This window comes from Raphanus sativus, chromosome 5, assembly GCF_000801105.2.
Source record: "Raphanus sativus cultivar WK10039 chromosome 5, ASM80110v3, whole genome shotgun sequence".
In the NCBI taxonomy this organism is placed as follows: Eukaryota; Viridiplantae; Streptophyta; class Magnoliopsida; order Brassicales; family Brassicaceae; genus Raphanus; species Raphanus sativus.
In genome coordinates this window covers 27,620,273-27,638,309 of record NC_079515.1, presented here as the reverse complement: position 1 = coordinate 27,638,309, position 18,037 = coordinate 27,620,273, and the positions used below count along the sequence as shown (strand labels likewise).

The window sequence follows — 18,037 nt, the reverse complement described above, 5'->3', positions numbered from 1 at the left end:
GTAGATTGTGAATTAGGGGTGGGCGTTCAAATACACATTCGGGTTCGGTTTAGGTTGTTTGAGTTTCGGGTTTTCAGGTTCAAAGATTTATGTCCCATTCATATATTTCAAAATTTTGGTTCAGATTCGATTTGGATCTTTGCGGGGTTGTTCAGGTTCGGATAACCCATTTAAAATTGTATACTTTAAATTTCTCAAAATATATAAACAAAATAATGTATTACATATAAACTTGAATAACATATATCAGAGTAACTGAACTTAACATATAAATTGGTTTGATTTAAATATTTGGACAAATAATCAATAATCATGTTAAGTATTTTTGGTGATTTGATTATACTTTAACTATTTTAGATATTTACATTTGACTATTTATATATATTTTCAATTATTTAAATTAACTTATAAGTACCATATATATTCTGGATGTTTTATATACATTAAGTCTTAAAATATAAAATATATATAAGTATATAAATCTATTTCGGATACATTCAAGTATCTAAAATATTTCGGTTTGGATCGGATTCTGTTTCAGTTCTATACATACCAAAATTTTGATATTTTAATCAATTTCAGTTCGGGTATTATACTTCTTTTTAGATCGGGATCGGTTCGATTTCTTAGATTCAGATTTTTTGCCCAACTCTAATATTAACATAAAAACAACATATTTTATAAAAAATATATACCCGCACGGGCGTGCGGGTCAAAATCTAGTTAAGCTTTTATATTTCATGAGAGCTGATTTTTCTTTTGGTTTATATGCAGATACCCTATTATGACGATTTCTCCACTGGAGCTATATATGATTTGATGGTACACCTCTTTGATATATCATTTTGATAACATCTTTGTTCCTCAATCTGGTAAAAAAAATTTCTCAATTTGATAACATCTCTAAGCTATATCATTTCAATACCTTGTTTTTGTGCTGCGAATACTTTTCTTTTTTTATTAGTAGATTTATATTACTGTTTAGAATTATAAGCTTATATATACACATTTTTTAATTTGCTGATTGTAATTTTGTTTTATATTTTTTCTTTGATGATTTGAGGGAAGTGTTCATAATTTACACCTCTAAGAGTTCACCATTCCAATCCTGCAAAAGATGTGCGATTAGAATGGTATTTTCTCTATTGTACAATAAAATTTGAAATATTCTAAATTTTTTTATTATATATAATTCTAAACGAAATTTTCTCTTTAGGAAGTATTTTTTAATATACATTTAATTGACAAATTTTAAAATATAATTTTCGTTAAAATATATGTCTATTAAGTAAATTTCTTGTTCTTTTTTATGTCATTTATTAGGAACTATATACATGTGATATTGCATTAAATGTGTTTGGTGATTTGAAATTTAGAAAAGCCCAAAACTATTATCTTCATTATATATATATATATATATATATATATATATATATATGGATATTAAAAAAAGAATTTACCTTGATGTTTCTAATTAGTTAATTCGCGTAAAATAACTTCTTTTATTTATGATTACTTCCGCAAGTTGATGATGAATCAATGATAGTTTAAATGTAATTTACCTTTATGTTTTTAGTTTATTAATAACCTAACTTATTTTGAACACAGATTACCTGTTCAAGTAATCATATTTATCACATCGTTTTAATGCAATTTACCTTAATGTTTCTAATTTGTTAATTCGTTTTTAAAAACTTACCTTATTTTGAATATGATTTAATTGCACAAGTTTATATCATATTTATTGTAAATCATCTAATTACAATATGACTTTAATATTTTTCTTTGAACTGTTTCGTTATTTATTATGAAAATATCCCCTAATAACACAAGAAAAAAGGAAGGTAGACTATATATAAATAAGACACCTAAGGGATGTGAATAATAACTTATTAGTGTATTTTTATTAGATAAAAAATTAAATTTATAAATTCTTACATTTGTTTGTTTTTTTCTATTAACAGATAAATAACACAGACAAAAGACCAATTGTAGTTGACTACAAACCATTTTCAGTCTGTTTCAATAGCGATATGCAAATTTAATAACAAGGTAAGTCTCAATAAAATTTTGAAATCTATCAAATTATTTTATATTGTACAATTGCTAACAAAATATGACAATTTTTTGCAGGTTTCTATGGGATTTTTTTAATTCATAATTGTTCTTCTTATTTTATATTACTTATGGATTATATTTAAAAGATTTATCACATTTTCTTTTCAGATTTCTATGGGATTGTGATACCTGTGAGATTTTTATCACATTTTTTTAATACATCACTATTTCCTATATATTTTTCTTACATTTGTTTTTATTAGTTAACTTTTATTAAAAACATACTAATGATGTTGATTTTTTTTACTTTAGTTAACATTCATTTGTTTTATTCTTATATACTTTTTGTGACTTTTTTAGTTTTTGTTTCAGTTTTATATTGAATTTAGTTCACATAGTTTATGTGTACATAATTTATGTTTTAAAACATAATTTAGAAAAAAAAAATTAAACGACAAAGAGCCTAATTAAACCGATCAAAAAAAACACCGAACCAAGTATAAACTAAACCGGACATAAACCACACTGAACCAGACTAAATATGGTTTACTTCAGTTGAAAAAAAATATTAAAATCGAACTAAACAAACCAACCGAACCGAAAAAGTAACAAATTCCACACATACTGCATCTTGGAGATTTGCGCAAATCATGTCTCAGCATTGAAACTTTCACGTGTTCCACATTCTCCTACATTTGAACTCAATCGATATTATACAATATTTTTATATCCGCACAGGATGCGGGTCGGTCACCTAGTTATGATTAAACAGTTTCTTTAGTGAGTATTTTCGCCTTCCTACATATATTCAATTTGGAATTTTGAGTGATTTATACTAATATTATTCAAATATTGATTTTAAACTCTTTTCAAAATTTCGTTTAAAATTCAATATTATTGGATTGGTAATTTCAAAAAAAACATCTAAACATCCGATGTTATTACAGATATTTATAATTTAGAAATTCTAGTGATTTTGAAGTATCAAAATCGAATGTTTAGATGTTTAGATATTTATAATTGAAACAACAAACAAATAGAAGCCAGTTTTTAAAAAAAAACAAATTTTAATATGAATTAGTATTTGGGATTTTGTTCATTATTATGTTATAAAATCATATTATATCAGATGAAGAAATTTGTTTAAAATGATATAATTATAAATTATTTTATTTGAGATTATGTATATATACTCTTATATAACTATTTCTTAAGTATATGCATTTTACTTGAATCCAAAAACTAAAATGAAACCAATATGGAAATACATGTTCAGGTCATAGATGAAGTAAAATACCTATTGGGTTTTGTTTTTGGACATGTAGATATCTATTCGAGTCCGGATATCCAAAATATCCGAAATATTTTGTGCATATTACATATATGTGGGTATTTCAGATATGTTTTATGTATTACAAATATATTTTTGGAATTTTGAGTGATTTATACTAATAATTATTCAAATATTGATTTTAAACTCTTTTCAAAATTTTGTTTAAAATTCAATATTATTGGATTGGTAATTTCAAAAAACATCTAAACATCCGATGTTATTACATATATTTATAATTTAGAAATTCTAGTGATTTTGAAGTATCAAAGTCGAATGTTTAGATGTTTAGATATTTATAATTGAAACAACAAACAAATAGAAGCCAGTTTAAAAAAAAAAATTAATATGAATTAGTATTTGGGATTTTGTTCATTATTATGTTATAAAATCATATTATATCAGATGAAGAAAGTTGTTTAAAATTATATAATTATAAATTATTTTATTTGAGATTATGTATATATACTCTTATATAACTATTTCTTAAGTATATGCATTTTACTCGGATCCAAAAACTAAAATGAAACCAATATGGAAATACATGTTCAGGTCATAGATGAAGTAAAATACCTATTGGGTTTTTGTTTTTGGACATGTAAATATCTATTCGAATCCGGATATCCAAAGTATCCGAAATATTTTGTGCATATTACATATATGTGGGTATTTCAGATATGTTTTATGTATTACAATATATTTTTGAAGTTTTGAATTTGAATTTTTGGTTATATTTTAGGTAATATAATCATTTTTATAATTAATGCATAAATGTTGTAAGTCTACATTGAGAATTAAATATGGTGTATATCAATATTGCATAACAACTATAATGTTAGGTGATAAAGTATTTTATAAAAAATTGTATCACATGAAATAAGGAGTAATAAATAATATGATTTATTTAAATATTTAAAATTTTGTATGGTTAGAATAATTAATAATAGGATCAAAAATAATGAATAGTTACACATTGGTCTAACAACTTTTTATTGTATATTTTTAGAATGATTCTTTTTAATAGTATAGATTTCTTAGCTAAAAAGTAAAAACATAAAAATTAAAGTCTCATAGTTTTAAATTATTTTTATAGTAATTTAATTAAAATCAGATAGCTTTCCTATTTTATCAATAATCATCAAAAAATTCCATTGAAAACCAAATCATATCAAATTCATCATTCAATATACCTAAATTAGTCAGGTTGGGTTTTAAAATATTTCTGCATTATAGATTTTGAGTATACTTTTTTTTTGATCAACTGATTTGAGTATCCATATGATATATTATTTTTTGCTTTGTATTGTAAATGGCAGCTGTTACTTGTTAGAACTAGAAATGTGTTTCATTCTCGCAAGATTGATTTAACCAACAATGAATTGAAGACATCCACTCTCATGTAAATGCAAGCTATGAGCATTTTAGTCAGGAAAAGAGCAGTGTTATATTCGACCACTATTTCAATCAGTTAAATACAATACGAACATGATCTTCCCTTTTTTGACGTCTCACTTGGGTGTGAAAGTCTGTTAAAGAAGAAAAAAAGACAGAAGCTAATCAATAAACAACTGTCTAGCTCAGACCATACCAAAACCAAAGTTGATTTGGATCGCACTTACAGCGAAGATAGTGGCGTGGCCAGGATCAGCAAGATGTGCAAAAAGGTTATCAATAGGACCAGTCCTCCGTGTAAATTTGTTTTGGAACCAAGCACCATCACTGCCAACATAGTTGTTCTCTTTTGTCCTCAACTCCTTGAGCTTAGCCGGGCTACCGGATCCCCACCCAGTGGGTCGAACCACAACCCACCCGGGTATCCAACGTCTGTGCCCGTCAATTTGTTGTTTGGGAAGATTGGATCAGTATTGACGCTACGTCCCTCAGCCCATCAGATTAAGATGAGCTCAACGACGAACAATATGGTTTTATCCGTGAAATATTCTTGCTCTCCGGCAGTGTAAAACGACGGCGTGTTGAGGATACCGATCTTGGTTAGAAACTCCGGTGTAAAAATCCTGGCAGCGCCGAGCATTTCCCACCGACAGTGGACTAGCTCTGCTTGTGCGTTCCATTTTAAACTATCCGGGTCAGATGCTGACACATGCATATACGCTTTGTCAATATTAATTAGGTTAAACGAGTTATGAAAATAACCTAATAAAAAGCATATGGAGAAATAAATAACACTCACAAAGACCAAGAGGATCAAACCCGAAGTCACTAGGGAGGCTACCGTTGAGCCACTCTGGAGGAGTGCTTACAGGGAACCAGATTGGTCTATTGGGATCTGCTGCCACAGCGCCCAGACGCAGGCGATCTGGAAACAGCTGGAACACTCGATAAAAGTAATCAATTTCTACTATGAAATTATTGTTTACTTTTTACCAATTTAATCTAGGCCATATTTGTATGTATTTTTGGATAATTAATTGTTAAAATAAATAGTATAGCCCGTTCTTTTAAAAATTATCATATTAACTTTTTATATACAAAATAAATAGTAATTTTAAAACAAAAATATAATACGTTAACATAAAATATTTTGAGAATCCAAACTTTTTATAAAAATAATAGTTTTTTATAATTCATATGAAACTAATTTTAAAATTAAATTATTAATATGGTGTTACATTTTAAATAAATAAAAAATAAGTTTTGAATATATGATTAGTAAAATTTCATCACAAATACATTTCAATATATATACAATTTTCAAAATAATATTTATTTACATTTATCAAAAATTGTTAATATATATATATATATATATATATATATAGTTTATTATATATTTTTAAATATTTTTTTGAAACAAAATATATCCGTAGGAAGTGCAGGTTAAATTTCAGTAAACCGTTGTTCTTAAATGATCAGTATTCTTTTTACATTTCACACATGCATGCACACTCAAATCATAAAAGAGGGACGTCACCGATACAATTTCTACGTTACATGGATCACTATTCTAGCCTTGTAAACTAAATTTTTAAGAAACCTTAAGTTAATTTTATCAGAGAGGAGAGAGCAAATGAGCTTACCTTGGAGAAGAAATGGAGGTGATGGCAGAAGAAGCACAAAGAGATGCCATTATTCCCGACGTTGTTTGACCTTCTTCTTCAAGACTCAAGTGTTAGAAGAAGAAGAAACGAAAGAATGATGTATAAACTATAAAGCTCTATGATGACAGAACTAGGTTATGCATATCTGATCATCGAAGTGAGGTCTCCCATTGGTTATTTATATCTCATGAATTCTAACGCAAAATAAAATAAATGAGTATTTCAAATGTTTAGATATTCTATCAAAAAATGTTTTAAGTATCTCATTTGAAATACTTTTGACGGGATATCTAAATATTTAAGATACTCGTTTACTTTATTTTGTGTTGAGATGCATGAGATACTAAAATATTGAAAACTCATTGATAATTGTGCTCTCAGATTCTCTATATCAAAATAGCTACTATTAACTGAATTTCACCAAAAAAAAAGTGATAAATAGTATTTCAAATGATTGGGCAGAAAATAATACAAAAGCCCCAGTTAAGAGTGTAGGTTCTGATATGGGCAATAGAAAATATGAAAAATTTGCGTCTGTTTAAGGTTACGTTTGCAACGGATTGTTCACAATTGGTAAAAATGGTTTCGGAACCAGAGAAATGACCAGGTTTTACAAGTTATTTGGAAGATATAAAGACCCTCAAAGATGGCTTCATCAACTCAAAGATTATTCATGTACCAAGACAGTAAATATGCAGGTGGATCGTCTACCACGCAGTGTCAGGACACAACCGTCTTTTGTTGTCCACATGGATGCAGAGTTACCGGCATGGTTTTCAGAGACCGGATGAGAATATGTATTTTATGCTGATGACAAAAAAAAAAAGAGTGTTGTTACAAAAAAGGCCATAGTTAAGAGAAAGCTATGGGGCGTCAAGAAAATATCCCAATGGTTTTCACTTTTTATATTTTCAGGACCTGATGTAATACATGTACCTTCTACAAATTCAATGCACTCCATTTTCTCATGAGATTACAAATGAAAACATGGAGTGGTACCATGGTCCAAGGACAAAAATACATGAAGTGGTACCATGCGACGTTTACGATAAAGACAAGACGACACCTGTTACTACAGTTACTAGCAAAATTATTAGGTTTCTATGAAAATCATTGTGTAATTTGACGAAATCTTTTTATAACGATGCATACATATAATTCTTTTTCAAACTACCCTACTTAATAGGAAACAATACAGTGAAACACACATCTGTAAACAAACTGTTTAGCGAACACTGTTTTCTTCTATCATTCACATATAAGGCTGCACTACCTAATTACTTTTATTTCCAACACTACACATGTAAAGCAACACAACAAATCATGTTATTCAGGGAATATATATATGTAATTAAGTAAAATTGCGAACTGAGAAGAAACTTTCTTTTTTTTTTAATTGAAAACTGAGAAGAAACTTACATACATGAACTCCAATAATTAAAGATTTGATCGTACTATTCAATTATAATTGATTTAATCGTGTAATAAAAAAATAAAAAAAAGACAAAAATAGCACTAAACCAGGTTTTTGTCACAAAATAGTATCAGAAAGAAAAAAATGACCAAAATAAGTTTTATTAAAGAGTAAATATGCATTTATAACTCTTGGGTTAATTAATTTACGACTTAGGGCTTAGAGTTAAGGAGTGCGGTTTTAGTAATGTGTTCAAATATTTAAAAATAAAAAAAAAAATATTAAAATTTTCAAAACAAAAAAGTGTTATTTTGGTCATTTTATTTTTTGAGTGATATTTTTATGACAAAAACTTAAAAAGTGCTATTTTAGAGATTTGCCAAATAAAAATCAAGAGGGCCGGAGTAGTGGCATTTGAAAAATAATTCCAATACCGTTGAATTCTCAGTTCGATTTTTATTGGCCACGTGAATATTAACTATTGCTTTCGGTCCATTTGAAAATTCGGTATCCATCAGTAGGTTACATATTTTATCAAAGAATTACGACTGTAATTTCTTTAATAAATATGAGTTTAAATCTTTCTTCAAAAAAATATTGTGTAATAAAATATTTATTGCCGTGACTTTCAGCATCTAAATGTTTTTTTCTGTTGCAAATAAAGTAATGATTGAACCTCAGATTCCACCAAAACATCATTTGAAAAAAATCAAATATTGGATCATGATGTTGGGGATTATCGTATAAATTAGTTTATAAAAGAACAAGAAAAAGAGTCAATCAAGTATAATCGTATCGTTCATGATGGGACTAGAGAAAGAGATGGTGTGAGTAACCAAAAACTAAACAGTGACAGGACAATGAGAAGTGTGGGATAGATTGGAGATGAGATGAAAGGCATAGAAGCGAGAGGGCCATGTGACTGTCTCGGCCTCATTACAACATTTCCTAATCGACACTCGATGATCCATACCTTTCCCTTATCGTTTTAGAGCTTCTTTTTCTTCTTCGTCTGATAAATTGGACCGACTGTAATTGACAAATTCCTTGTGTATTTGTCGTGTAACATACATTAGAACATGCATGTTCGGTGACTCATGACTGGTTATGATCAAGGTTCGGTTTGAAACTCGTTACATTATGTCTGCAAAATTGTTTAATGTGTATTGATATACTGTAATGTGTAAGTGTGTATTACATCTCATTCTCGTGTAAAACTAACTAAATAGTCTTGAAAATATATGATATACAGTGAAATTATATAAATTAATAATGTTAAGACTATAATGATTTAATGATTAAAAAAACAATTTAGATTTATTAATTTCAAAATGTAAATTTTTTTTTAAAATAGTTGGTTTTACTGTATATACATTAATAAAATTTTATAAATTCAAACTATAATTTACATATAATTTTACTAAATATTATTAAAATATATAGAAAATATACAGATAATTGTGAATATAAAATAAATAATTTAATTTTTATCATAGTTATATAGATTATATATATATAAATAATTTTCTATTTTATTGGAATTCTATATTTATATGAGATTTTTTATATATTATTTTATCTATTTGTGTCATATTTTGAATCAGTTTTAACTTTTTTTTTGGTCAACGATTTCATTTCATTTCATTTCATAAACTCTCAAAACAGAGTAAACAAAGAACATAGTCTGGATACAACATTCATAATAAAAGCAACAGCTAAACAACAAGATAGTGAAGTGAAAAGAGTGACAAGGTTCCTGCAAGGAGAACTTGTGATCTTAATCAAATCCAACCATGAACGCATGGCAGAGAAAGGGACAGTGGAGTCCAAAAATAACTGAAGACTTGAGAGTCTATGAGTCATTGCTGATTGAAGAGCTTCAAGCATTGTTAAATCTTCATCACCAAGGGACGAGCCTGCACACAAGCTAATAGAGGAGCTTTGGGAGTCAGGGGCTTCACCCTTTCCACAGATAAACCACCCAAGACCTCCACTTTTTAAGCTTCAAATCACGTTCCATTCACCGAAACAGTCGGCACGATCTTAACATGATAGGTTGGGGACGTTACAACTACAAACTCAGAGGCAATAAAACCCCACTTTATGAAGTCTGAAAGCTGTGAAGAGCACCATCCTCGCCAAATGAGTAACCCTAAAACAATTGAGACCAATACCACCAAGGCAAAGGTCCAAATAACCAATACCACTAAGGCAAAGGTCCAAATAACCTCACACTGAGCTAAAGAACTGGTACACAAAAGTGTAATATCCTCATACTGAGGTAAATAAAGTTTCATAAAAAAACTCACAGAGACTGTAACATCCTCAAACTGAAGTAAAAAGAGCTGCAAAGAAAGCACAACATCCTCATTCCAGAGTAAAAAGAGACTCGAATTGAGAAAATCAAAACCTAACAGAAGGCAAGGTTCTAAGTAGGGGTGGGCACTTCGGTTATTTTATCGGTTCGGTTCGGGTTCGGTTCGGTTTGGTTAATTCGGTTCAATGATTTATCCAACCAAAGTAAACCATAGTTAGTTCGGTTTGGATCGGTTTCGGTTCGGTTTGAACTCAGTTCGGTTTGAATTCGGTTCGGTTTTAAAACACAAACGCATGGTCATAAAATCATCGTGTTGACGATTATAAAAAACTAAATTATGTTGACTAATTTCAATATAAAACCGAAAAAAACTTTTAAAAACACAAAACATTTATAAGAGCACAATCAAATCAAGTTAACTATAATAAATAGAAAATTAAAAAAACATCATTAATAATACCTATACAAATAAACTATGTAAACTAAATATAATGTAAAACTGAAACAAAAACTTTAACAAATTATAAACATCAAACAAAAATTAACTAAAGTAAATAGAAAACTAAAAAAAATCCTTAATAAAATTAACAATAACTTTAGTCTTAGCATTTTAGTATATTGTATATTGTTATATGCACATTGGTTATGGGTTCGGTTTAGTTTGGTTCGGTTCAACGTGGTTCGGTTCGGATCGGGTTTGGTTCGGTTGGTTCGGGTTGGGAAAATCTTAAACCTAACTGTTTGATAATAGACTTTGGTTCGGTTCGAATCGGTTTCGGTTCGGTTGGTTCGGTTCAATCGGTTCGGTTTGGTTTTTTTGCCCACCCCTAGTTCTAAGATATGTGATTTACTCCAATAGACTGAAGAACCCAAACCCGAACGCTAGGTGTAAGGAGTGAAGGGTCCAGTAAAAGGTAACCATGGGTTCTCCCCGAGAATAGTACTAGACTGAGAACTGCACAAAGCAGTAGATAGCTTCACTCCAGAAGACTTAAGAACTGAACCGTTATAGCCAGGACGAGATCTTCGAGAGCCAGTAGAATCTGGAGGTTCTGGAGGTGGAGCCACAACAAGGAGATCTGAGAGGAAGGTGAAAGGCGGATCTGGATCTGGATCTGGATCTGGGACCGGACCCATCGAAGATAAAAACCGAGCAATCACCGTCGTAGCCATGGTAGAAAGAAAAAGGAGGGAGTAAGAAGGTTCTCGTCGGCGGACGTGAGGTCACACCGACGGCGGAAACACTAACGACGAAACCCTAATCGCCTTTAATATCGCATCTCTCTCACTCTCTCTCTTTTTTTGGGGGGGATGCTACTTTTGAATCAGTTTTAACTTTGAAACTAATTTTTAATTAATGTATCGTATTTATTATTATCAAATATTGATTCAGAGGTTTCTATTTGAATATCAATGTTTCAATATAATACACCACTTACTGTCAAAACGACATTGAAAAATTTTAATATAGCAACCCTAAAATGAGCTCAAAGTTGATACTTTATGAGTTTTGCTGAATTTTTGTGCGTTTCCGTGGAAGTTCTTCATAGGCTAGAAACAAAAGCTGAATGCTATAGTACAAAGAATAATCATTTACGGTTTGTGGAATTTATAATAAGACATCATAGATTGCTGGTTTTCAGCGGGGGAAATTGTTAAATTAATTAAGACATCAACTTCAAACAAAAATAAAATAAAAAGAAAATTAAAGTAAGACACACAACTTCATGATTCATGAATATACCAAGAGTATCAAATTTATTTAATTATCTATGGTTCTTATTGTGTCTTAGAGTCTCCTATAACAAGCCATACTTGTATGAAATGCATCTTGTGAGAATGTGTTCATACATCAATATTATTAAAAAATATCATCACCAATTGAGAAAAATTATGTTCAATTATTATCTTCTTTTATTTAAAAATAAAGTTGACTAGAATAGATTTTGATTAATATTTATATATAAATATGACTATAAAAAAATATAAATATTATTACAAAGAAAAAATAAATATAAAAATTAAATTTCAAAAAAGTAAAATAAATATATCTGTCTTTTGAAAGGTGGGTCAGAATTTAATACCCTATTAGATTACAATATCATACGATCACTTGAACATCTAAAATACGATTTTAGTACTGATAAACCTAAAGTGTGGCTAGTTTCGTATCAACTCCGGCTAAAACGACATTTGTCCGATCAAAGTAGAGCCATGAACCATTGCCGGTTGGTGGAAGGATCATTACCACCGACGACTTGTCTCCTATATCTCTCTTCGGCCCACCACTCGGTTAAACAATTGATTTTCTTTCTTTATATCGTTTTCGAAATGGAGAGGGTCTAGATAAAGACTGATTCTTCTTCTTTATTAATCATCTCTATTCCCTCTCTTTTAAGTGTCCATGACCCACCACCACACACCCTTGGCCTTCTCTCGTTTTCTTTACTCTCTTCATTTTTAACTTTTGCTTTTACTCGACTTGATGTTTTCTTCCTTTACAGGATAGATTTCATTCAATTTTTAAACATCTATTGGCATAATATCATGATTTTCAAATTTAAATTAAATATTTTTAACATTCCAGCCTGATACATTCAGCCACATTTTGATGTATATACATATGAAAGTACATTTCTATAAACAAATCTATTCAGCAAAACTATCATAAATTGAACATGCCTACTGCACGTACAAGGTCACAACAAATACGTATAACAAAAAAATCAGCTTATAAATATAGTCTAATTCGTTGATATTTACACTTCGACCGATACCAACACAGAATCACAAGAATAGTCCATATTTTCTGCTGTGTGGAATATCTTCTTAAATGTGTAAACCCGTTTGAAAAACAATACAACCTAACAGTTACAAGACTACCAGATGTGATTATAAAATAAAACTGTTTTTTCCCCATATTCCCTTTTTTAAGATCTTCAAATTATTATTTTTGGTTTTTAAAGAATTACAAGTAGGGGTGGGCGTTCGGATATCCGTTCGGATTCGGATCGGGTATTTCGGATTTTCGGGTATTTCGGTATAGGAGTATAAAACCCGTTCGGGTATTTCTGTACTTCGGTTCGGGTTCGGGTATTTTTAGTTCGGGTTCGGTTATTTCGGGTCGATTTTTCGGATATTTAGATTTTGCAAAAAAAAATTAACTTCTTCATTTCTCAAGTTTTTTTCTTTTAAAAATATAAATTTTACTTAACTGATATTTTATTTTTAATATATTGAATGATTTGAAGATAAAATCTTAAAAATAAAATACACTAATTTGATTATTGTTTTAAAATTTTAGCTGTAGCTTTTGTTAATGCATGAAACTAAAATTTGGACATGCATTTTAAGCATTTTAAGTGAGCAAAAAATCACTTTTCTTGCAATTATATGTATATTATCTAATTTTAAACCATGTGTATAATTAATACACTACAAGAAAACATGGGGATACTGACGGACAAATTCGTCAGAATGTCGTCGGAATAGGCATATTTTGACGAATTTCTGACGAAACCGTCCGTCGGTATCATTTCGTCGGTATTTTCAATTTCGTCCGAATTTTGTCAGACATACCGACGAACTTCTGACGAATACCGAGAAACCATATACTGACGAACTTGCGACCACATTCCGAGAGCATTTTCGACAACATGTTTCATCGGAAATCAGAAAGAACCGACGAACCAAGTCCTCGGAAAATACCGACGACACTTGGTTCGTCAGAAAATACTGACGGACTAAATCCTTGGAAAATACCGACGAACTTGGTTCGTCAGTATTTTCTGACGAACCATATGTCGTCGGTATTTTCAATTAAATAAATAATTAAATTTTTCATTTTTAAATTATTTTTATTAGAATTAAATTTTGCAATTTAAAAAAAAATAATTAAAACAAATCTAAAAGTGAAAATTAATAATATTATAGATGTCAAAATTCATACAAACCGAAATAGAAAAAAAACATTCAGAAAGTTTTAAAATTCAGAAAAAACTAAGAACTGATCGAAGGAAACAAACGGTTTAGCTTCTCCATGATCTCTGCGTGGTCTTCTTTTGCGATGCCAGCTCAGAAGGATGGTTTGGTTCTCGGTAAGGATAGTGGCGTTCTGCTGCTCCAATGCCACAATCCGTTCATCTTTGTCATGCAGCTCCTCGAGAATCATGGGAACGGCATACGGAGCTTGCGAAGAAGATGTCGGATACGAAGAAGCACGGCGGGCCAGCCCAACTAAACGGTCTCCTTTCCTTTTAGGAATGGCCTACAAAAATATTTAAAGTTAGTTATAAACTACCTTATAAAATAAACTTATTAATTTTGAAATTTACCTTTCCAACCATCTCATTGATTTGCAATCGAGACAAGTTGGTTGACGCTCCTGTAGAATCGCCGTCATCAGAGAGAGGCTGAGACTAAGACTGAGATGCTATTTCAGTTTCCACCATCTCAACGACACCTTTGATGACAACGTCTTGGATTTGACCCGTCTTCTTGTTAGTGTGAGTCACCTTGATGAGTTGGAGATTATCAACGGGATTACCCTCATTTGCTTCGATCAAAAAACCGCCATTATTAAACATGATTTATACATATATATGTATAAAAATTATAAAATATTAAAAATTTATATATATATGTGTATAAGAATTATAAAATATTAAAATTTTATATATATATATATATATATGTATAAAATTATAAAAAATTGTTAAATTTTTTATTATACATGATTTATACATATATATGTATAAAACTTTATAAAATATTAAAAAATATATATATATATATATATATATATATATATATATATGTGTGTGTATAAAAATTATAAAGAATTCTATATATACTGTAAACTTGAAAAACGTTTTGAAAAAATCATAAAAACATTTTTAAAAATCATATACACGTTTTTAAAAATAAAAATATATTAAAAAATCAAAAAACGTTTGAAAAAATCAAAAAACGTTTGAAAAAATCATAAAAACGTTTTTATAAATCATATACACGTTTTTAAAAATAAAAAAACGTTTAAAAAATCAAAAAAACATTTTAAAACTTGAAAAACGTTTTGAATTTTAACCAAAACACCAAAAAAATCCAAAAAAATAAACAACAAACCAAACAACAATCCAAACATATATATCCTAAACTATCCATTCAATCCTAGAATTTACAATCAAACAACCTAAAATTCAGGTTTACAATCAAACAACCTAAAATCTAAAAACCAAAACCCTAAAAACTTGAGATTAGATGAGGAGGGGATGATTCTTACATGATTAGGGGTTTGGAGAAGAGATATGAGGATGAGGAGGTGATTCACCGGTGAAGGGAGCTTGAGTTTGGCCGGAATCGCCGTCAGAAGGAGAGGAATCGCGGAGAGGTTTGAGAGAGAGGCGGTGATAACGAAGAAGAAGAAGAAGAAGGGTTTTTTATATTTAATAATTCTGACGGACGAAGTTCGTCAGTATTCCGTCAGAATCATTAAATATATACGAAAAGGCGGTTCGCGAAAATTTTCACGCGGTTTGGTTTTCCCGGGGAAATTAGAATACCGACGGATATATTGTCCGTCAGTATTTTTCGACGGAATACTGACGACCCATTCTGACGGAATTCCGAAGACTTAGTGTTTAGGGGTTGGTTTCAAGTTTTTAAATGTAAAATCCAAATCTTTGATAAGAAATATAGTATTTGCATAAAGATTTAACAATAAATATATTTTTATAACATGATTTAACACAACAACATTTTTTTGTAGTGTAAGATTATAAATATGATTGTATAAGTATATGAATGTTAAGATGAGATGTTGTGAAAACAATGATATGCATACATAAATATTTAAATAAGTTGTTATATTTGAACGGTTGCGATCTAATACTATACTAAAGACTTATTATGTGTTATTTTCATACTTTTGGCATATAAATTTGTAGATTTTTATGTTTAAAATTTTGTAGAAACACATGTCCTCGGTAATCCGTCAGAAAATACCGACGACATTCTGACGGACTGGACATGTCCGTCGGAATGTCGTCGGTATTTTCTGACGGATTACCGAGGACATATCGAAAATTCAATGAAACCATATGTCCTCGGTAATCCGTCAGAAAATTCTGACGGAATTCCGACGACTTAGTGTTTAGGGGTTGGTTTCAAGTTTCTAAATGCAAAATCCAAATCTTTGATAAGAAATATAGTATTTGCATAAAGATTTAACAATAAATATATTTTTATAACATGATTTAACACAACAACATTTTTTTGTAGTGTAAGATTATATATATGATTGTATAAGTATATGAATGTTAAGATGAGATGTTGTGAAAATAATGATATGCATACATAAATATTTAAATGAGTTGTTATATTTGAACGGTTGCGATCTAATACTATACTAAAGACTTATCATGTGTTATTTTCATACTTTTGACATATAAATTTGTAGATTTTCATGTTTGAAATTTTGTAGAAACACATGTCCTCGGTAATCCGTCAGAAAATACCGACGACATTCCGACGGACTGGACTCTGACGGATTACCGAGGACATATCGAAAATTCAATGAAACCATATGTCCTCGGTAATCCGTCAGAAAATACTGACGACATTCCGACGGACATGTCCAGTCCATCAGAATGTCGTCAGTATTTTCTGACGGATTACCGAGGACATATCAAAACTTTTATGAAATCTTATGTCGTCGGTATTCCGTCAGAATACACCGACGAATTTCCGACGACCCCAACGGTTATATATGTTGATCGAAATATCGTCGGTATTCCGTCAGTATATTCTGACGGAATACCGACGAACCATGTTTTATCAGAATGTCGTCGTAATATCGTCGGAATATACCGACAGACCTCTTTTCCTCGGTATTCCGTCAGAATATATTGACGGAATACCGACGACTTCATATTTTTCGTTTTCGTCGGAAATCGGTCTGAAAGTCGTCAAAAACATCCGACGACTTTTGTGTCCGTCGGAACCGCCGTCGGAATTCCGGGTGTTTTCTTGTAGTGATATAAGTATTTTGAATAAAATTAGAGAAGTAAACTATGAATATATGGTTAATAGTACATAAGTTCGGTTATTTTCGGATATCCATTCGGGTTCGGGTATTACCCGTTCGGGTTCGGATATCCAATCTCTTATAATTCAATACCCGTTCGGGTATTTTGCTACTTCGGTTCGGATTTCGGTTCGGATTTTTCGGGTCGGATTCGGGTGCCACCTCGGGTATCGGGTAAAGTGCCCACCCCTAATTACAAGGTACACGTAAGTTTCAATGTTGATTTAAAGTCCTATATTCCATCCTTTGTTGTTTTTTTTGAGAATTATATTCCATCCTTTGTTATGAAGTAAAAGAAAAGAATGAAAGGAACCCTAAGAGGAAAAGCAAAATTCTCGGTAAATGCTAATAGAGACTGGGCATCAGACAGAACTCTTTTGACGTATGATTCACGTAACGTAGCCCAGCCGTTGGATTTTTTTTTCTTCACTAAACTAGTAGTTAACGATGTTGATCATATTAACACACTTTGTTTTCAAATATAACGATGCATTCTTTGTGGTTCGATGAAATAAATGTCCAGATATCGAGGACGTACGTACCCGGTCTTTGATCTTTCTACTGTCTTGGAGTAAACTTCACGTGTAAAATAGCAATATACAACGAATACCAAACCACATCCTGATTCAGCCGAATAGTAATATGCAATGAATTTCATATAAAACAATGAATAATAGGACGAAACCACATCCACATCAACCTCTCCTATCAACCGCACGTACCACGTGTGCCGGTCGTCGTGCAACTTGCCGATGTTTATATTCCTAAACATGGT

The 18,037-nt window shown here is 30.4% G+C and overlaps 1 protein-coding gene across 1 annotated transcript; it reads right to left on the bottom strand.

The window, feature by feature from the left end:
* Window positions 1-2,558: 2,558 nt before the first annotated feature.
* Window positions 2,559-6,466, bottom strand: LOC108858677 (photosystem I chlorophyll a/b-binding protein 2, chloroplastic; the record flags this gene model as incomplete). The annotated part of the gene is given in 5 exon segments (XM_056985826.1): window positions 2,559-4,914; window positions 5,008-5,177; window positions 5,180-5,482; window positions 5,580-5,705; window positions 6,427-6,466. Coding segments are annotated over 5 exon segments (657 nt in total), but the record flags the coding sequence as incomplete, so codon positions are not given.
* Between the last annotated feature and the right edge of the window lie 11,571 nt (window positions 6,467-18,037).